This window comes from Thunnus thynnus, chromosome 15 (assembly GCF_963924715.1).
Source record: "Thunnus thynnus chromosome 15, fThuThy2.1, whole genome shotgun sequence".
Classification (NCBI taxonomy): Eukaryota; Metazoa; Chordata; class Actinopteri; order Scombriformes; family Scombridae; genus Thunnus; species Thunnus thynnus.
In genome coordinates, this window is record NC_089531.1 from 23,163,268 (window position 1) to 23,182,731 (window position 19,464).

A 19,464-nucleotide genomic window follows, 5' to 3' on the forward strand; every position below is an offset into this window, starting at 1 on the left:
CTCTGATGCACAACATATTCAAAACCTTTTAATGCATAACATGGGTCAAAAATGACCCGCATTCATTTTTAATATTTTTTGATACATAGCTAAATGTTTCATTGTAATATCTTTGAAGCAAAATCATGTCATCACCCAGGATTTTAAGAAATCATCTTTATATTCATTTTTAAACTGTCTGGCTATGTAGAGAAATGTTAATATGTTAAATTTTCACACATGGGTAAAAAATGACCCGTCAGGATGGAAGACGACAGTATTGTTTTGGGTTTTTTTTTCAAAGAGCGTCAAAAAACATAATCATACTTGTTTCAAATTTATTGTTTTTACAATAATTCTGATTATCCAAAACAATTAGTGCTTGAAATGTATTCATTTGTGACTTTCCCTTTACAATACACATCACTATATCACATCACATAATTGATTACAGTGTGATTGATCTGAACAGCAATTTTAATAACCATTAAAGGTTGCAAAGCAGTGTGTAGAATTCAACGGCATCTAGCTGAATGGACTTGGCATAAAAGGAATATAACATCCATAAGTATGTTTTAATTAGTGTACAATCACCTGAAAATAAGAATTGTTGTGTTCTACAGAGGGAGCAGGTCCGCCATGTTTCTACAGATGCCCAGAAAAGACAAACCAAACACTGGCTCTAGAGAGGGCCTTTTGTGTTTTCGCAAGTTTAGTGGCCAGATTCTCCTGCACTTGGAAGGGGAGGGGGAGGGGTATTCAGTTGGTTGCAATCTGCAACGTCACCGCTAGATGCCACTAACACTTGTACTTGTCCTGCAAGAAGCACATCCATAACAATGTCGCACAAAAACCTGTTATGATTGCAACCAGCCATGTCAACTGTCATGTCACTGGCTTGTGACAGTTTGATCTGACAGGTCAATGATACTGACATGTGAGGGAGGTCATAAATTCTGACCTATGACTCAGTTTGATTGGACAGTGGGGCATTTACTTTGACCCATGACCCATATTTGCCTAAGTGGCAGGTCATTTTGTCTCAGACTCAGTATTGCAGGTTAAAAGAAAATACTGCAAAGTTCAACTTTAAAAAACTGGAGCTTCAAAGGAATACTGCTTTGAGTCACACCACCTCTGCTTTGAGGCATTAAGTCTTACATTGACAGCACTTTGGATCTTGGTGCTATGACAGTTATTCTTAGTTTGAATAAACATAAGTAATCATAGACATAACCACCATTATGTGCCCGTGATATATACCTTTAACAATGTCTTACAACAGTAAAATGAGACAAAACAGTTAAATAACACTTAGAAACACTAAATGACCCGGCGGGTCATTTTTGACCAATGTCTGCAAATATAAGTTAGATGTGTAAACAATGTTTTTTTCTCTACATAGCAAGACAGAAAAAATTATATAATGACTAATAAAAACAAAATAATCATTTCTCAGAATCCTGGTGCTGACATGATTTTGCATCAAAGATATTACAGTGAAACATTCAGCTATGTATCAAATAAATTTGAATATTAATGCGGGGCATTTTTTACCCATGTTGTGCATTTATGGGATAGTGATAAAAAATGTTTTTTAGGCAAAAATAAAATAAAATAACATCAAAATAAGTAATTGTGATGTTAAAAAATTACTGAGTTGAGGAATTCATTGAATATTGACTAATAAAATGCAAAAAATGCAAAGATATTAAACAAAGTCATTCACTCGGGTCACTTTTGACCCATGTTGTGCATCAGAGGGTTCTGCGCAGGAGCATATTATTCTTATGTACCCGGCTAAAGTGAAGTTGAGCAAGAAGCTGAAGTTTGTGTGGCTGACCTCTGACCTCTCTAATGGCATCCAAGAGACTCAACCACATTTTTGAGAAAGGTTTAGTTGCAGCCTTGCAGACTCACCCTAACCCTTTATGACACATCCCCTGATGTTGTCACCCTAACGGCATGTTACATGACACACCCCATCTGACCCCTAACCATCTCCCTCCTCATGCCTAAACCTAACCAACTGGGTGTGTCATGTGGTAAAGTGGGTGTGTTGTATAGATACTGCACGTTCATGCTGCAGCTGGATATACTTGACATTTTTTTGCTTTCTTTCCTGTCGTCTCCACTAGGTGGGGATGATAGCCCACTGTGTACTTATCCATGTGTACAATATATACATGGGGGTGAACCTTTTTGTTTTTGTTAAATGTTTTGAAAAAGTCCTATATATATCAACTTGAAACAGGGGAACCATTTCCTGAGGTCTAGAAGTCCACCACTAAAAGCTTTTGTCAGAGTTAACACGCATTTTAATCATATTATATTTCTGATATTACTAGGTCTATATGTCAAGAATGGTTTATTAGCATTTTACTGAAAGATTTTCAGGTCTTGATTGTTTCTAATTACAGCTTGTATTCATGGTTTATCTTTTGCCATTTTAACAGATCAGATGTTAGAAGGGTTTGAGGTCTGCTGTCTGGAGACTGAAACTGGCCTGAATTCAGGTCAATTAAAGATCCTCAAAGGTTTTTAAACTGGTTCTTCCCTTCCTGTGAAAGTCATCAAATCCATAAAAGAAAAAAAAAGAAAAAAAAGAAATCCCTAAACGGTCTTGGGTATTATTGTTTGAATGTAGGTTTTCTGTATTGTTGCACTGACCAAGAGGCTGCTCCTCACACAAACTCAGGATTAACAAAAAGGAGATACTTTGCTGTCTGAATTCTTCTCTAAAATTTTTAGTTCTAAAAGCAGCAACAAAGCATAAGCTGTGTTACTTTATGGTACAACTGCTGCTTGCTTCTCATCCCCCAGTAAAACCACACAGTGACTGTCCCAACTAGTTTCAGACTCACTATGAGGAAACACAGGATGCCTTTGTTTTTCTAACTTGAGCAAATTTATCTGTTTATTGTGTCATTTAGGTGGACTCACACTGTGGGCTCATTACCTCATGTCCCCTTTGCTGGGAAACAATTAACCAGACTGAGAGAAAGGCATCACTCATGTACTGTGAAGATGTTGTGGATCACATGTGACTTATTACCCTAGAGTTCCAGTAAAGCTTTAAGATCTGTGATTTTACGGCTAAATTGTCTGCTAGGTGCAAATACATCACATTCAAAAGGCTGAGAGGGACTGAATTCAGCATTGACACACTTACAATAATATTTAACATTGTGCATGCTGTGGGCAAAAAGGAGTCATGAATTGAAGTCAAGAAATACAACTTTATTGAAGTGTAAACAAAAAAACAACAAAAAAACTGCATAGGAAATGTTTAAAGTCCACAGAGTACAGAGAGAGCAGCAGGTGGCCAATATATTATAGTCTCCTCTGCCTTATTTAAACTTAAGACCTGACATCTGCACTTCCACTCAGCACAATGTATGAGTGTGTGTGTTAAGAGGGAGGGAAGGTGTGCTGGCAAACACACATACACAAGGTTAGACTGATAAACACATACATACATACATACATACACACACACACACACACACACACACACACACACACACACACACATACAGCGGCCTGGATGAGGAAGCGCCAGCAGCACCCATCTAAACTCAGCTGGCCACGCTGGCTCGCCCTGCCTCTTGGACTGTGAGGAGGATACATTCAGTGGATTTCTGCTCAGACAACACAGATGCAGTGCACAAACACAGCGTCCACTGCGCACAAAACCGGCTGCTGAACAAACAGGACATGACAGAAACTGACTGTTACCCCCTCAAGCCAAACGCCTCCCAACCTTGGAGGATGTTAAAAGCTGCTTTATGGACACAGTGCTGCATGTTCCACTACAACCACATGATTCCACCTAATAGTCTAATAAGGTATTGCTGGTGTGGAACATTTAGCACCAAGAGATGGAGAAAAATGTATTTTCTGTGGTCTCTGTTCTGTCTTGTGTTGCAACCAGCAGCTGGCTCTAGCGAGTGAGCATCAACATGATCCCATTCAACCCTTTTCTTCACAAAATACATTCTAAAAGGGACGATGAGCATCAAGTGGTGTGAAGTATTTGTACTTTTTTTTTGTAAAAGCAAGAAAAAAAAAAAAGCAAAAACAATAATTAATCAGGGGAAACTAATCAAAAGCATTACTTTTTTCAGATTGAGAAATAATTTGTTTTATAATATGTAAATGGACACACAAAAGAATCAGACTAGTACTGAGAGGTCATAACGGGGGGTGGGGGGGGGGGGGGGTCACTACATCATCACTACGGGACACGTTTCAATGAGACACCTGCAGGGCAGGGCTGCTGAGAACTACCTGAGTTTTATTTTTTTTCCTTTCTAAATTTTCCAACCTTTTTTTTTCCTTTCTTTATGAATATACAATCATTAAAAGGAGGTCTATGACCTTGCACACGTCACCTGGTGCGGCTTTGCTTTTTCTCTCTCTTTAAGCCGTGAGAGGCCAGAAATAAAATGGTGGACAGAAACCACAGGGGCCCAATAAAATAAAAAACAAACAAAAAAAACCCAGCCGAACAGGAGTGCAGTCAACCGATCACGTGCTCAGCAGCCATCACCACACTTCCTGGATTCTTGTAAAGATGAGGAGGGAAGCTGATTGCTAGTTTTGTGCTGAAGAAACCTAGCTGCTTCTCACATGACAGTGAGAGAAGAGAGTTCCCGTTACTAGGTCCAACACAAAATGGCCGCCTTATGGATTCATCATTGTTGGAAAGGTAAATCTATGCCGAGTAGGAAGCTTTTACAACTTCCTAAGTCACAGGGTTTGAGCGTGGAAAGGACAATATGTTAATATGTCTACCCATATTATTAATATTAGCAGGAGCTAAAGAAAATTAAGCACTAATGGTCAAGGGGCACACCAGCCTTCTGCATTTATTTGAAAACTCTGCCTCTATTGTTTCTCAGGAATTGAGGCACGGCCGGCTGAACAGGTTGTGCTCTGCAGAGCCTCTAGAGAACAGGAAATACAATCGCAAAGGTCAAAGGTTAATTCCATCCAACGCAATCCTAACACACACATACACATCTTTGGGTATATATTTTGGTAAAAACCATCCCAATAGCCAGCTACCCACCCCATCTGAGTTTTTCAACACCTATCTGAGAGACGTCAGTATAATACAAGGACTTTTTAAAGCATGCAACAAAATGAAAAACAAATAAAGGTTTAAAATACATTTTTCCTCTTTAAGAGTGAAGACCTAAGGATCTTAAAGATAGAATTTTGCAATCTTAATTAAAAAAAAAAACTGATGCAGACATGAATGAACATTTCACAGAGTAATACTGAAAAGCAAAAAACAATCTTACAGGTGAAACTAGGTGTTGGGTTCAAAGCAGCAGGGTCTGTGGACTCAAACTGGCTTGCCATCAATGTGCTAATAGCTCCACTTAAATAATAAACCTTTGATGTTTGTCTAAACCACAGTCAGAGTGGTTGAGTGTAGACTTGTTTCGAGGTCCTCCACAACCAACATCAAGCATCCTAAAATCCACACTGAAATATTGGTAATTTGTGCTGAAATTAGAGGTCATTCTTGTGCGTTTAAAAGGCGGACTTGTAAAGTTCTTAATTCTTTAAAAGAGGCTGTTTCCTCTTCCCCTCACCCCTTGCGCACAGTAACAAAGTACAAGTGGAATCTGCATGTTCATCATCATGAGGTAAAGATAATTGGGGCCCAGCCCTCTTAAGTGCATCCAATCAGAGCGCGAGGATTTATCCTGAGGCGCTCTGATTTAACATTTGTATCTCTGATATAATGGTCCAGTGACGTTTGTCGTCTACAACAGCGTGGTCCAGATGCCAACCCTGTTTGGCACAGAACTCTCAGAGATCATTTTGGCACAATGCTTTCATCTGAATATTTGGTTTCTTGGTGATAAAAGGCAAAGTTTACCAGGCAATTTACAGTAGATTCAACAAACCGAAAGCTGTTCAGGGCTGCAAGATGGAAGATGACCATAACACAAATTTTATTTCGGCTTGAAACAGTACCATGATCTTTGGTCCTAGAGTTATGGGACATGTACTGTACTGTAACACAAGAGTCAAAGAATGAGGTATATTTGTGATGTATAAATATCTGATGAGGTATGCTTAAATACAAGAGTAAAAATGAGGTATTCAGAATGAGAGTAACAAGTTGAGGTATTTGAATGTTTAAATGCACAGTAGCTATGAGTGACATACTTGAGGTATTTTGCAGTTGAGGTATACGAGAAAAAAAAAAAAAAAAGAGGTAAAACGACCATTGAGGTAAAGGATATCTGAGATATGAGGATGTAGATCCTGATCATGTGCAGACGGGCCCTCTCCTCAGAGGTGAGAGCCTGTCGGTGAATCTTTTCATAGGTCCCAAGATTCTTTGCTAGGCTAAGGAAGTGGCTAACAGAACCTTCATGGTCTAGTGCTGCCAGTGGGACACAGATTGAACGAAGGGCAAGGGGATTCAAAACCCCACAATGCTCCCACAATGCTTTCACCACAAAGAATTAGCATCAATTTGCTTCTATAGTAATTAGTTTGGGATACAAAGGATAATTTGAGATGCTACTTTGAGTCTACAGGCCGCCTAATATTAATAAACATGGGGTATTGATCTGGGGCATTGTTTGATAGGATGAGGCAAAAAAAATGCGAGGGGTAGAAAGGGGTTCTCTTTGGTGCGGGTATCTTCTGTTCTCCACACAAACATCTCCGCAGACAGATGAAAGGATCTTCTTTCAAAACCTGCCTCTCATAGCGAGGGCCTCATCTTAGCAGGATGTGAAAGTACTCATGCACAATAAAACTGTGACCCAAGCACACTAGTTTTAAGCCTGACATGGACAGTGCTATGACCTCTGGAGTTTTGTGAACTTTAGACTTCCCAACAACAATGATTATTTTTAAAAATGTCTTTAAAGGGTTTTTTTTTTTTGTTTCTTTAATTGCCAAATCTACTGTTGGCCATTGTGCAGAAATTCTAACTTTGGTTGACTCTAGTAGTTGGTCTAGAGACCTTCATCTTTAGAGTACTGGTCTACTAGCGCTCAATCTGGAGAGGTCTCCTCAACTCCAAGCATCAATATAATAGGGCAGGGCTTTGTGATCGCGCCCTCTCATTGGACTGGACTAAATCCTAGGCCCCAAGAGCCAAAAGATGTGGCTTTCAACCACAATCTACATCCAAAGGATTGTTGAGTTAGGCCTTTAATTTGATGTCATTAATGTCCTCTGGACGGCCAAATTAGGTGTCAACTTCTGAGGCTTTTGTCACACATGCCTCATCGAAAAAGGTGTCATTCAATTCTATGATTAAATCTCTACGTTAAGATCACTAATAGATCCAGATCTTGGAAAATTCATCTCCAATATCCTTTGGTGGGTCCTCCCTTTTGGAGGAGACACAGCTGTTCTTGCATACTAATCTTTGCATCTTAGTTGTTCATGCAACTGACTGGATAGTTATGCCACAGGCTGTCTTATTTTATCAAAAACATTAGTTTTTCCAGTCTTACGAGACACGATTTTGGGGCCGGGGTGTATGGATGATCAAACACTTTGGATAAATTCATTACAGGGTTTACATTGGGGATCATTTTAGGGATTATTTTGGAGATTATTTCCTAAACTTAACATTTTTGCTCATCAGTGAATTTATCAAATCAGCATCCACTATTAATCAATTAGCCAGTAAAGCTAGAGGGAGATTCTGAAAAGTACTGATCATTTTAATCAGTCCTACCATGACCTGAGCTAATGTTGATTCTATCAAGTTTGGCATGGCTTTGCGCTTTCTTCTTAGGCTATCATGATACTACAAACTCTGCAGAGCCACAAAGAGAGAGGGTCAATGCAGAAGCAAAAAACTAACTAGCCTAAAAACATGAAAGGACACTACTTTACCCACGTTTCCTCTCTGAGCAAAGCCTTCTAATGAGAATAAATCATGCAGCCTCTACAGCGGTCTGAGTATTGTCCCAGCAACAACATTCAGGAGGTTCACTTAACTCATATTTCAAAATGCACAGCAAGAATTCCATTAATCCTGTGCAAATATCAACTGAAGAGTCTATTCTTTTTGTCTCTCTTAAATAACAAAGTATAGAGGTAGACTTTTCTTCTTTGTAAAACTTCACGGACTAAACCTCTGCTCATTGACTATGAGTACATTCATAAAGAGCTAAATGAGGTAGGTATGGAGCAGAGGGTACAAGATTTCAAGAAAAGTGAGAAATTCCCTGAGAAGGATACTTGAGGAAAGCTTCCAGAAAGGATTAAGAGCAGCTGAGACTGGGGAAGGGAAAAATGGCTCTTTTTCTACTGATTATCAATTTGTAGAGGTCCCCTTTGTCATACATACCACAGATATCAGATTTGGAGAATATTAATGTAATGAAGAAAAATAATATTTAGTTTTAATTTCCCTTCACATCAACATGCTCTCAATCCTCTAAGAGCTCTCCTCCCGTTGTGTCTGTTTTCTGATTCATTCTCTCTCCTCCGTTTCCTTCATTGAAAAAACTGCAAAAGGGCAAACGGAGGGAGAGAATGCAAAAATACATTTTTAGAACTTGAGGATGCGATTATTTCCAAAGTCAACAACCACAATGACTCCGTCAGGCGTCACAGCCACACCGGAGGGGCGATCCATCTGTCCGAAGCCACTCCCCTGTGTTCCAAATTTGCATAAGAAGTTTCCGTTGGGCTCGAATACTTGGACTCGGTGGTTGCGGGAGTCGGCCACAATGATGCGGTTCTCCTGGTCCACAGCGACGCCCTGGGGCCTCAGAAACTGCCCGTTCCCAGTGCCCTCAGAGCCCAGAAAGCGAGCTGACTGGCAGTCCGGCCGAATGACCAGGAGCCGGTGGTTGTTGAAGTCAGTCACCACCAGGTGGTCTTCGTGGTTAAAGGCCACTCCTCTGGGAGAATCAAAGTGTTTCCACAGAGCCCCTTCAAAGCCGTACTTGTTGAGGAAAGAGCCGTCAGAGGCGAAGAGCTGGACGCGGTGGTTCCTGGTGTCAGAGACCAGGATCTTACCCTCAGAGTTGACAGCCACATCCCAGGGATAGTTGAACTGCCCATTCTTGGTACCCTTTTCCCCAAACTTCAGCAGGAACTGGCCCTCAAAAGTGAACACCTGCCAGACAAAACAAATGTCTTAAGGCCCAACATGTTTACATTTGGAGTAGAGAGAGTAAGCATGAGGAGCTATGTGTTTACACGTGTATATGAGCTTACATGTTTACAAAAGTCAAGACTTCTTCATGCTTTTTATAGCCTTTGGTAAAACTTTCCTGTGGTTTTGGACTTTCTGATACATGTACAAATGTAATGGAATTCCAGCTATTGTGCAAAATAAAAAGGTTGTTCAAATAGGTTTTCATACCTGCACACGGTGATTGTCCTTATCAGCCACGATGATTCGTCTCTGACTGTCACATGCAACCCCAGCTGGACGATCAAACTGACCAGGCCGAGAACCCAGAGAGCCAAACTTATGGTGGAAGGCACCACAGGGCTTGAATATCTGGAGAGGGAAAGAGCAAAAACTTCATGTAAGGCGTCTTCTTTAGTATTACAAGATGTACCTGCTCTACAGTGATGCTCACACAATAATGATCAACCTGTTATATTGTTCAGTTTTAACAGAATGCTCCACAATGAAGACTCTCTGCTTGCCTCCAACGGACACACAGCTAACATTTTCACTAGTCAAAGCAATACACATGTGAGTATTGCTTAAGTAAATATGTAAGTAGTTAGGACCTTCCTTGTATTGTAAACTTTTGAGGATGTTTGTTCCTTTAAATAAGTGCTTTTTTTAGTTTATCCATTTACACACACACAAAAAGCCCTTTCCGGGACAAAACATCACTGTGACTATGACGTATACAAATGTGTGTGTGTGTAAGGGTGAGAGGAAAAGAGGAGGAAGTACGCTTCACTCACTCTTCAACACAAACAGACTTACTGCTACATAAATATTTCTGCCCAAAATCAACAGTGTGAAGTTGGCATTAACTGATGAGTGACTCAGAAGTTAAATATAATCTCTCTACATCTAATTTAAGTGCAGATTTCTTTGGTGCTCATATGTCAGACTGAGTAGAGACTCTACAGACAGAAAGAAGAAAGTGTCGACTGAAGGGCCTCTAATCCAGAAAATAAAAGCTTTTTTGACATTTGCTTTATCCACATAATAAATTCATTTACTTCCATCATCTTTTAAAGTTTTGTAAATAAAAATGATGTTTGACACTGGCAAGGTACAGAGAAGTAAGGCTTGTAACCACTGATTCGATGACAGCACTGTGGTAACAGGGAATGAAGGACATGCTCTACCTGTATGCGGTTGTTGCTGCGATCAGCCACCACCACATATCCCTCCTTGTCCACGCTGATTCCCCAGGGACGACACAGCTGACCATCTCCCTCGCCTTCGCACCCAAAGGATGACACCTGGGAGCCCAGGGACCCGTAGCTCCTTCCTGACTTCACGATTACCTTGAAGGGGCTGCCTTGGATGTGCTGGTTACACACCAACACTGACACAAGGTGCTCCCCCTCACATTTGGGCAGGTAGCTGACGGTGTACGAGCCATTCTGGTGATCCGTTACCTCCGCTGCGGACAGGTCGCCTTCGGCAACGGACATGACTATTGCAGACACCGTGTCCCCGCCAGAAAGACGTGGCTCGCCGTCATGGTCGTATCCAATCACAGTAAAGGAGGCAGGCTTGCCACGAAGCGCACTTTTCAGACCCTCACCGTGGGCTTTGGTGACCGGGGCAAAGGCTCCGCTGCTGATCAGGCCCATGGACTGGATGGCTATGTACAGAGCCTGTGAGAACCATGAAATATGTTCAGTTGCTTTGTATTTCTTAAAAAGTTTACATGTAAACTGAGAATAGATTTATCATCAAGGGGAACCAGTTACATTTATACTCCTAACTAATAACATTAAATGAGACTTAAAAACATAGGGATACTTCTATAATGTGAAAAACCCTTTAAACTTTATGCCCTGGCCATTTCCACAGTGCCTACCTGGTCTGGAGGAGTGAACATGAAGCGGTCGTCCTCCTGCGGCTGCAGCAGGCCTCTGAGGGCCTTTAGTTCATGGATCTGGGTAAGCATTCGCTCCCTGGCCAGCAGCACGTCTAGGTGGCGGCCCTCATCCAGCACCTGGCTGACAGCAGCGATGGTGCTGTCCAACTTGGTCAGACTCTGGTGCAGTTTCTCCACCTGCAGGTACAGAGACTTGGCCTTCACCTGACGGATTTTCTCCACCTGAAAGGGGAGAGAGAGTAGAAATGCTTAAGGAAGAAAACAACCAGAGCGTATGCTTACTATCATTCACGGGAAGTGTGTTAAACAAATAGCAGATTAAACGGGTGACAAAGACACTTTTTGATCCTCTGTTGAAATGATGATGTTTTCGCAGCAAAGGTACAGCTGGCAGCCAAAACACAAACATGGTTGCAATACACTTTAGTATTTCATTTGGTGTCCTAAGGTATTACTACTGATTGGTCACAGCAAGTCTGCCCACAAGATGGCAGCAATGTGCTGACCATGCCAAGTCTGCCATGCATTCAGGTGGAAGAAGAAGAAAACTGGTTGACATGCAGCTAGTTGCCTGTGCATCTATTTAAATAAGAGTGTCAGTGTGTCAATATTAACCAATCCAGTAGAATTTAGGTTAAGTGAAGGGAAAACAGGTAGGAGAAGACTTTAACTGTCTGAGAGCATTAGATTTATTTTAAGTTGAGTTGTTTAACTTGATGGGCATAGAGGGGAAACAGTACCATAGTGAGTCTAACTCCAACTGTAGACTATTGACAAAATGTTAATTGATTCAGTAATAGATTGTTTTCAATATAAAAGTTTTTCTATTACTTAAAATAACACATATTTCTGTGTAATAATCATGAATGTCATAAAGAAAGAAAGATAGATATTATCTTTACTGGGGAGTTTCCCTTCCAGATTATTATGTTTCCATGATTACATTACATACTTCACATGTGGCAACCCTACAATATTAAATGACTACTATAACTACTACTGGACATCTTACATATTTGCATTTTTCATTGTGATGTAATATTTCATAGAATGGGAGACATTATTTATGGAGATTTTATGAGAGCTATGAGGGTTGCTGTTAGTCCACTTTTCATCACAGGGTTACCTGCCGTAAGCTATTGTTTTGGCTTCTTGCCAAAACAATAAAACAGCAGACAATAAGGAAACAGTGTCGCACACAGTACAAATTGACTAAACTAAACTTTTAAAACTACAATAAATAAAAAAAGAGTAATAAGTCAAATCATCAGCTAATCGTTAAAAAAAAAAAGAAAAAAGAAAAGTCAGACCATCACTTAACCGCCACACATTTGTGATACCGTGTGAAGACAGATAAAGTTACAGTACAGTCAGTGAGAATAAAGCATTAAAGAGGGTGGCAGAACCTGAGAAGCAGGGATTGGGCTGTTACTTACCGTCACCTAACAAAAAGAATATAACACAATAGCCTGACTGCCTCTATGGTTAGAAGGACTTTTGATAGTAGGGAGGGACTCTGAAAGAAACAAAAAGTCCAAAAGAGAGGGGTCTTTTGTTAATCCTAAACAAAAAGTGGAACTGAAATTTGCATCTGTGAGACTAGAGTTACACTTTATAGTCACTGAGGACAAAGATTCAAGTTAGGCTTTCTGATGGACAGACAACTCGCTTTAGTTCCTTGGTGGAAAACAGGAGAATGGCAGAGTTGGTGTGTATTTCACAGAGTTACAGGGCAAAAATCCCTGAGACACAGAAATGAAGGGAGACCTTGATGTTCAAAAGTTACAACCTCACATGCCAGCACACCTTCTGCCCAACACATTCATACAACAACATATACAAGACACACCGGACTCATAGCTGTCAAGTGTCTCATGTTTGACCTGAGAGTCACAGTAATGCCTTGAATCTCTATAATTTAGTGACACAATGCTGAGTCACTGTAGCGCAATTCTAGATCCAGTTTCTGTTTTCCTGACAGCAACGTCAGCACGGGTGACCGTCACACTGGCTAGCAGTGCAGGAAGCGCCAGCAGAGTAATTTCCAATAACTTGGGTGATTCAGGAGATGTACATCTCACCTTGCAAGCCTTTTGCACCTGTGCTGTCACAGCAGTGGAGCAGAGCGGCATGTAGAAGCAGGTAAAGAAAGTGCATCAGAGCATTGATACAGCTTTCCATCACTGCAACACTTCTATTAGGCTGAAATGACCAAATCCCTTTAAACCGGAAGAGTGGACTCACTATTTACTAGGTTGACCATTAAGCTACAATTCCTCATTAGTCTGTTGATTTAATTTTTTCATTAAATAAGTAATGAAAAATGCAGATCCCAGTTTTCCAGAGCGCAAGGTGCCATTTTTAAATTATTTTCCAGACAACAGTCCAAAACCCCAAAATGTTAATTCTACAATAATATAACAGAAAAGCACAAATTCCTACATTTCAGAGGATATAACTAGCTAATAATTGAAATTTTGCTTTATGAGTCAACTGTCAGCAATCAATTGTTGACGATTAATTTTCTGACTAATTTTTTCAGCCCTATTAACAGGTATGCCCTCCTATAACAAACAAAATTACTTCAATACAAGTGGTGGTGAAACAATATCAAGTAAGCCTCCTACCAACTTTGTAAGTACTAACTGATAATCGTATATAATCCATCAGCACCACCCTACTTTACATGTACTGTGGCTTTCATCTGCCCCCACTGGTATTCCTGAAATTCTCAACATCATTCCTCCAAGTACAGTAAGCTTAGTTGAAGAAAGAAATCAAGCACTGCAAAACGCAAAACTCATCACATAGTTGCATACTCGCGTACGAGAGGCAAAGAATCTAAATCATTCATTACACGTGTAAAAGTCAGTAAGTCGATCGGAAAAAAAAAAGACAGAAACTGTGTGTGTGTGTGTGTGTGTGTGTGTGTGTGTGTGTGTGTGTGTGTGTGTGTATGTGTGTGTGTGTGTTTGAGGGTTATGGTTGCCTGTAATGACTTTATCGGGTCAGGGATGAAGACTGAGTTCTGTAGTCGTGTTGGGGGGGGATTAAAGCGGGAACATGGGTAAGTGAAAACCTTCTTTGTGACACTTTGACCAGCACACACACATACACACGCAAGCAGTAAAATGTGAGGGAGTACGACACAGGTCAGTTTTTACAATGTCACTGAGCCTGCTCTGAGGGGAAGGGGAGAAATAAAAGTGGTGGGTGTTAAGCTAAATTAATTGTTATGCCCTCTCAAAAGAAACTAATATGTACATGTACAAACATTTTACTGGATTCACATTTGCTTTGTTTGTTTGCTTTGTTGTTGTGAATGTGAATTCATGAACATTAGACACACTTGACTGGTACGATGCATGCAATAATACAGCCTTCATTTTATGCCATTTTATATCTGTACTCAGTATATGACCAGAGGGTTGGAAACACTGTTAAGCCAAGGCTGAGGGGCCTCAGGGATGAGGGCTCTTTCTTTTGCCCAGAAACCTTCTTATTCTCTGGGTAACCTTAAACCTGGGAGGCCCTCGCAGATTGTTCCCTAAGTGCAGGCTTCAGGCCAAACAGATCTTTGTTTTTAGTTGGTTTAACCAAGTTTAAATAACCAATGCTGACAAGTGTACTATGTGCTCTGCTGAAAGCACACATCCCTCTCCTTTCTGTCAAGGTACAGTCTCTCTGGGTTAGGAAGCAGCTGCCACTTTATTAGGTACATATAGATAAAACTAATGTAGTGTGATACAACAGCCCTGCAATAAATCCTATCTTCATGAAGGTTATATTGTCCAGTTTTTGTTAATACTGTTCTGTTTCATTTGAGCTTTACAGCTGTTTTGGAGGCTGTAGTTTGTGGTGTGACGATGTCAATGTTATCCATCTCTCATTATACAGTACATTAAACCTAGTGTAAAAAAGCCTCTTTTGCAGGCTACTCAAAAGTGAGTTTAGGTATGGATGTACTGTAGGTGGCTGGGTAAGGGGTTGAGGAGGAGGATGTACAATAATGGTTCATAATACGTATATTCACAAAGAGAGTGTTACATTTGTGCTCAAGTGCGTCTTCTTGAATTTCATTTTACCAGCTGAATATGAACCTCCTATACAGAGAGTCTCCAAATAAAGGGGACAGTCTTCCTTTGTTCTGTGAGTGTAACTGTCACAGATGGTAATGCGATAAACTATTAATAACATATCCAACGTGAGAAGAAGCCGTGTTGTTCTTGAGAGTCAAGGTGCCAAAAACACTTCGGTGAAAAGTAGAGAAAACACTGTTCCTCATAGTTATTGAGCAATTGTGCCAAAATTGGCCACGTTTGGGCTAGAGGCCTCAGACTAACACAACGTTACATTTGTAGTGAAAACTAATACTGCCAAACATAACAAACAGTGACTAAAAGTGGATGAAGATGAAGATAGCAGCTCACCTTCCACAGTAGTTCACACTCCCTCTCCTCCAGCGCTTTCTTGTGTCTGAGGACAAGGGCCTTCACTTCAGTCTGCACCACCTTAGCCTTGATCTCCACCTGCTCCGCCATGGCCTGGACCTTCTCCATGCTTAGCTGGGGACACAAAACAAACACACTGATATGATCTTGTCTGCTTATTATAGCCAGGATGAGCTGAAGAAAAACAGAAAAGGCTGTAATTTAAAAATTGACCGGTACCAATAAAAAAAGGACCAAACAGTGAGACAGAAACACAGAGACACTAGATGTGGAGATGAGTAAAGACATAATAATAAAAGGGATGTCTAACACACCACCACTGCCTGGCCTGTTTTATTACTCAGATGGGATACAGATCACCTCCAGAGACAGGATGCAGAGGATCAGGAAGCATTAAAAGAAAGGACACTCTATGTGACATCTTCCTGGCAAGTGAACAAACACCTGCTGGGTTGTTGTGATCTATGCTTCTCTCACATTTAGCGGCTTCTTTTGGAGGGGAAAAGGAAACACGGGTCAGGAATAGGAAGTCACTTCACACTGGACAAAATGATGTAACTTCCTGCCAGGCAGAACCTCTACTCAGTCATCTTTTCAAACTAGGCATCATAAAAATTTCGAGCATATCAAAGCGTTAAATTTGAAAGTGTTTTTCCCCTCAGCATGCAGTAAGGCTCAGTGTCAAACCTCAATACTTTTTCAGTTAATCAGGAAACTGTTCTAACTTGAGACTGTACTCTATTCAGGCAAAGCTGTTTATTTTAACACAGCGGTGGTAACATATTCATATCACATATACTTTTTTTTTTTTTTTTTTTTAATCACCCAGCCCTATAGAACAGTATATATAATGTGCAAAGATATTACTCTTGGCATAATTTACAGAAAAGACTGTCTTTGTATTGTACAGGAATCACTTTTTCTTAAGTGATATATTTCTAAAGAATATTGTGAAAAAATGAATATAAGTTCATATGTTCTAAACTTATTGTCATAAATATTTCTCTTGTAATTATTGTAACAATTAAGAGTAATGATATTTTGTATCTAATCACTTTGAAGAAAGGGTTGATCATGATGTTTTGCATATATGGTATTTATTGTGATTTGTCAGTCACATGGGGGATCAATTAACTGTATATAAAGGAAACAGAAGCAGCATCAGACACCACCCTGATGAAGGCAAGATGTGTGACGTGTTTTCTTTTTGCAGGAATCACTCTACAATTCATGTGCAATAAAAAGAAATCATCCTTTTTGTACCTTTGTAAATTCAATCCATAAACAGCAACTGTATGACATAAACTTGAAAATCCCATCTTAGAAGGGTTTTAGTTTTTACAGCCCACAATTTGGGCTAAATGCATTTTTCTCTTTGTCTCTCTCCCTGCCCCCGTGTGTGTTATCTGGCTTTTCCTCTGGCATTTCTGGGAGGTCACAGGGTGAACCGGACCTCACAAGGACGAAGGGGAGGTGGGATAAGGCTTCCTTTGTGATATTGGCCGTAGGGATCAAAGGTCACCCAAACCTTATAGGTCGTGATCTGCAACCCCTGTCTTAAGACACATACCGCCCACCCCCACTGCACCCCTGCAAGAACAAAGCCTGGCAGCAGGGTCCTTTTCTCTTTCGCCTGGCCATTGGGGTGGGTCTAAAGACTCAAGGGTCAACTAAATCAGGCCTCCGGAGAGGGAACAGCAGGGAGGGAATCAAGAAATTTGGGGGAGGGCTGTTATCAGTGCGTAATGAGGAAGGAGGCAGGGTGAGATTTCATAGCCGCCAGTTTTCTCCAGTTGTTTCTGCGTATTTTATAAGATACACATGTTCCATTTCTTAAGATCATATTAATTTATTGTTCTCCGATTATTTTATTTTTTTCCCTTTCTCCTTTGATTCTCTCCCCTTTCTCTCACTCTTTCTTTTCAACACACTTCTGTCTGCTTCTTGGTCATATGGTCTCCATCTCTGTCTCTGTGTCTCCAGATTCTCTCTTTCCATCTTTCTTTCCGCATTCCCAGAACAGCACAGCTTGGAACACAAAGAGGGTCAAACTGACCAATCAAGCTGCAGAGGGAAAGAGCTCTGGCCAACCAGGAGGTCACAAGCTCAGGGTCAGGGGTCAGGGAAGATAATGGGTGTGGAGTGGGCGGAAATTTCCTACCTCAGGGGACAGGAGTGCGTGTGGTATATGTGTATGTGTGTGTGTGTGTGTGTTTACATATTATCTGGCGTCAGCATTTACTCCTGTGGTGACCTGGGACAAACACACACAAACAACAGCACAGCAACATATTGCCAGATGGTAGGTGGTGTTTCTTTTGACCCAGCTGCATTCATTAAATAAAATCGGACTTTGTCGATATGATTTGTTGCACATGGCTGAGAGTTTGTCATTTAACTGAGTCAGTCTGTGTTGTGATATTAGGGGTTGGAATTTCAAGAACACCCAGAGTGACATAAGCACCTATCCATTGAGGTACAAAGTGTGACCCAGTCACACAAAGGTCAGCAGAGAAAGGAATAGGTGAGGCACAAGCTTCTCTTGAGGAGATAGTACTTGCCAGCACATCACATGACCTTAGTGGAGCTAGTGTTTCATGTTTTGGGCGAGTCTTTACCAAGGTCGTAACACCTCCCAACCTTCCAGGCAAATTAGACAACACTAGTGTGTGTGACCTATCCATGTTAGCTGCAGTTGTTAGACTAAAAACTCTTAGCCAATCTACACTTTTCTCAGTTTTAAAAGTAATGCTGCAGTTGAAGGAGTATTTCATTTCTGATTTTTTTTTTTTTTGTTCGATCATAAAATTGACTATAAAAAAAATGTTTCACAATTTCAGAGTCCAATGTCTTTACATTGCTTGTTTTGTCTATCCTGTCTAAAAAAGTTGGAAGGAATTAGGACTAACTAGTTTACGTGGGTTGGCGCCTCTTCTGCCTAACTTGACTGACATGCTAACTTTATTGTAACAGCTGTGTTATGCTCAAAAAGAATATGCTCGATAATCGTTGAAATAGGCGGATAACGTCACATGTTTTCAGACAGTCTTTCCTAGAAGGCACTGTTTTTTTAATTCATTTTTATTTAACTTTTATTTAACCAGGAAAAGTCTCATTGAGATTAAAAATCTCTTTTACAAGTCAATCCTGAAAATAAAGAATACATTTCAGAATCATAAAATATTCATCAATATTCATCCCAAGTCATCACCGTCAGGGATCAAACAGGGGCGATATGAATCAGGCTCCAGATTATTCAGGTAATTTTGCAACTGATTCCAAGCAGAGGGAGCTGCATACTTAAACGCCCTTTTTCCCAGTTCAGTACGGGCTTTAGGGACAGATGGTAGGAATAAGTCCTGGGAGTGAAGCACATCAAGAATAGCCTTATAAATAGGAACATGTCAATGGTTGAGTCTTCAGGTGGATAAGACGGATCATCCAACAAGAGTATACAAAGAGCAATGGTGAGTAAAGTAAAATTTGTAATAAATCTCAGAGCTCTATCTAATGGTAGATACTATCCAACGCATGTAGGCACTGCTAACAAGCATCCATGTATAGAACATCGTCATAGTCCAGCACAGACATAACGGTGGCAGCAAGTCTTCTTTTGGCCTCCAATGAAAAGCTTATAGACTTATTTTTAGAATAAAAGCCCAATTTCAACTTCAGTTTTTTCATCAACTGCTGAATGTAAGGCTTAAAACCAGCTACTGTTTGGCAGTTTTTTCTTAATAAATAACTACATGAATTCATATAATTGCTTATCAAAATAGTTGGCAATTACTTTTGTCTCAATCTACTAATTGTTTCAGCTCATCTAAAAGCGTTCCCTTCAGGACGTGACAGCAGATGCAACATATCTGGTGCTGTTACACATGGCTGCTGAGTCATTCTCTCTTTACTTGTGCATGTTACACTGGATAAGATTAATCTAAGAGGGGTTTAGGAGGCTTTTACCCAAACTATCATTACGTAAA

At 40.4% G+C, this 19,464-nt stretch overlaps 1 protein-coding gene across 1 annotated transcript in view; it reads right to left on the reverse strand.

Annotated features, from left to right (window-relative positions):
- Window positions 1-3,198: 3,198 nt before the first annotated feature.
- Window positions 3,199-19,464, reverse strand: part of trim71 (tripartite motif containing 71, E3 ubiquitin protein ligase) — a 34,339-nt gene continuing 18,073 nt past the window's right edge. The window contains exons 3-7 of the mRNA XM_067611417.1: window positions 15,461-15,595; window positions 11,010-11,252; window positions 10,306-10,803; window positions 9,350-9,490; window positions 3,199-9,100 (exon numbers count right to left, since the gene is read on the reverse strand). Coding sequence (XP_067467518.1) covers window positions 8,528-9,100; window positions 9,350-9,490; window positions 10,306-10,803; window positions 11,010-11,252; window positions 15,461-15,595 — 1,590 coding nt within the window. The 3' untranslated portion in view covers window positions 3,199-8,527. The remainder of the gene's footprint in view (window positions 9,101-9,349; window positions 9,491-10,305; window positions 10,804-11,009; window positions 11,253-15,460; window positions 15,596-19,464) is intronic.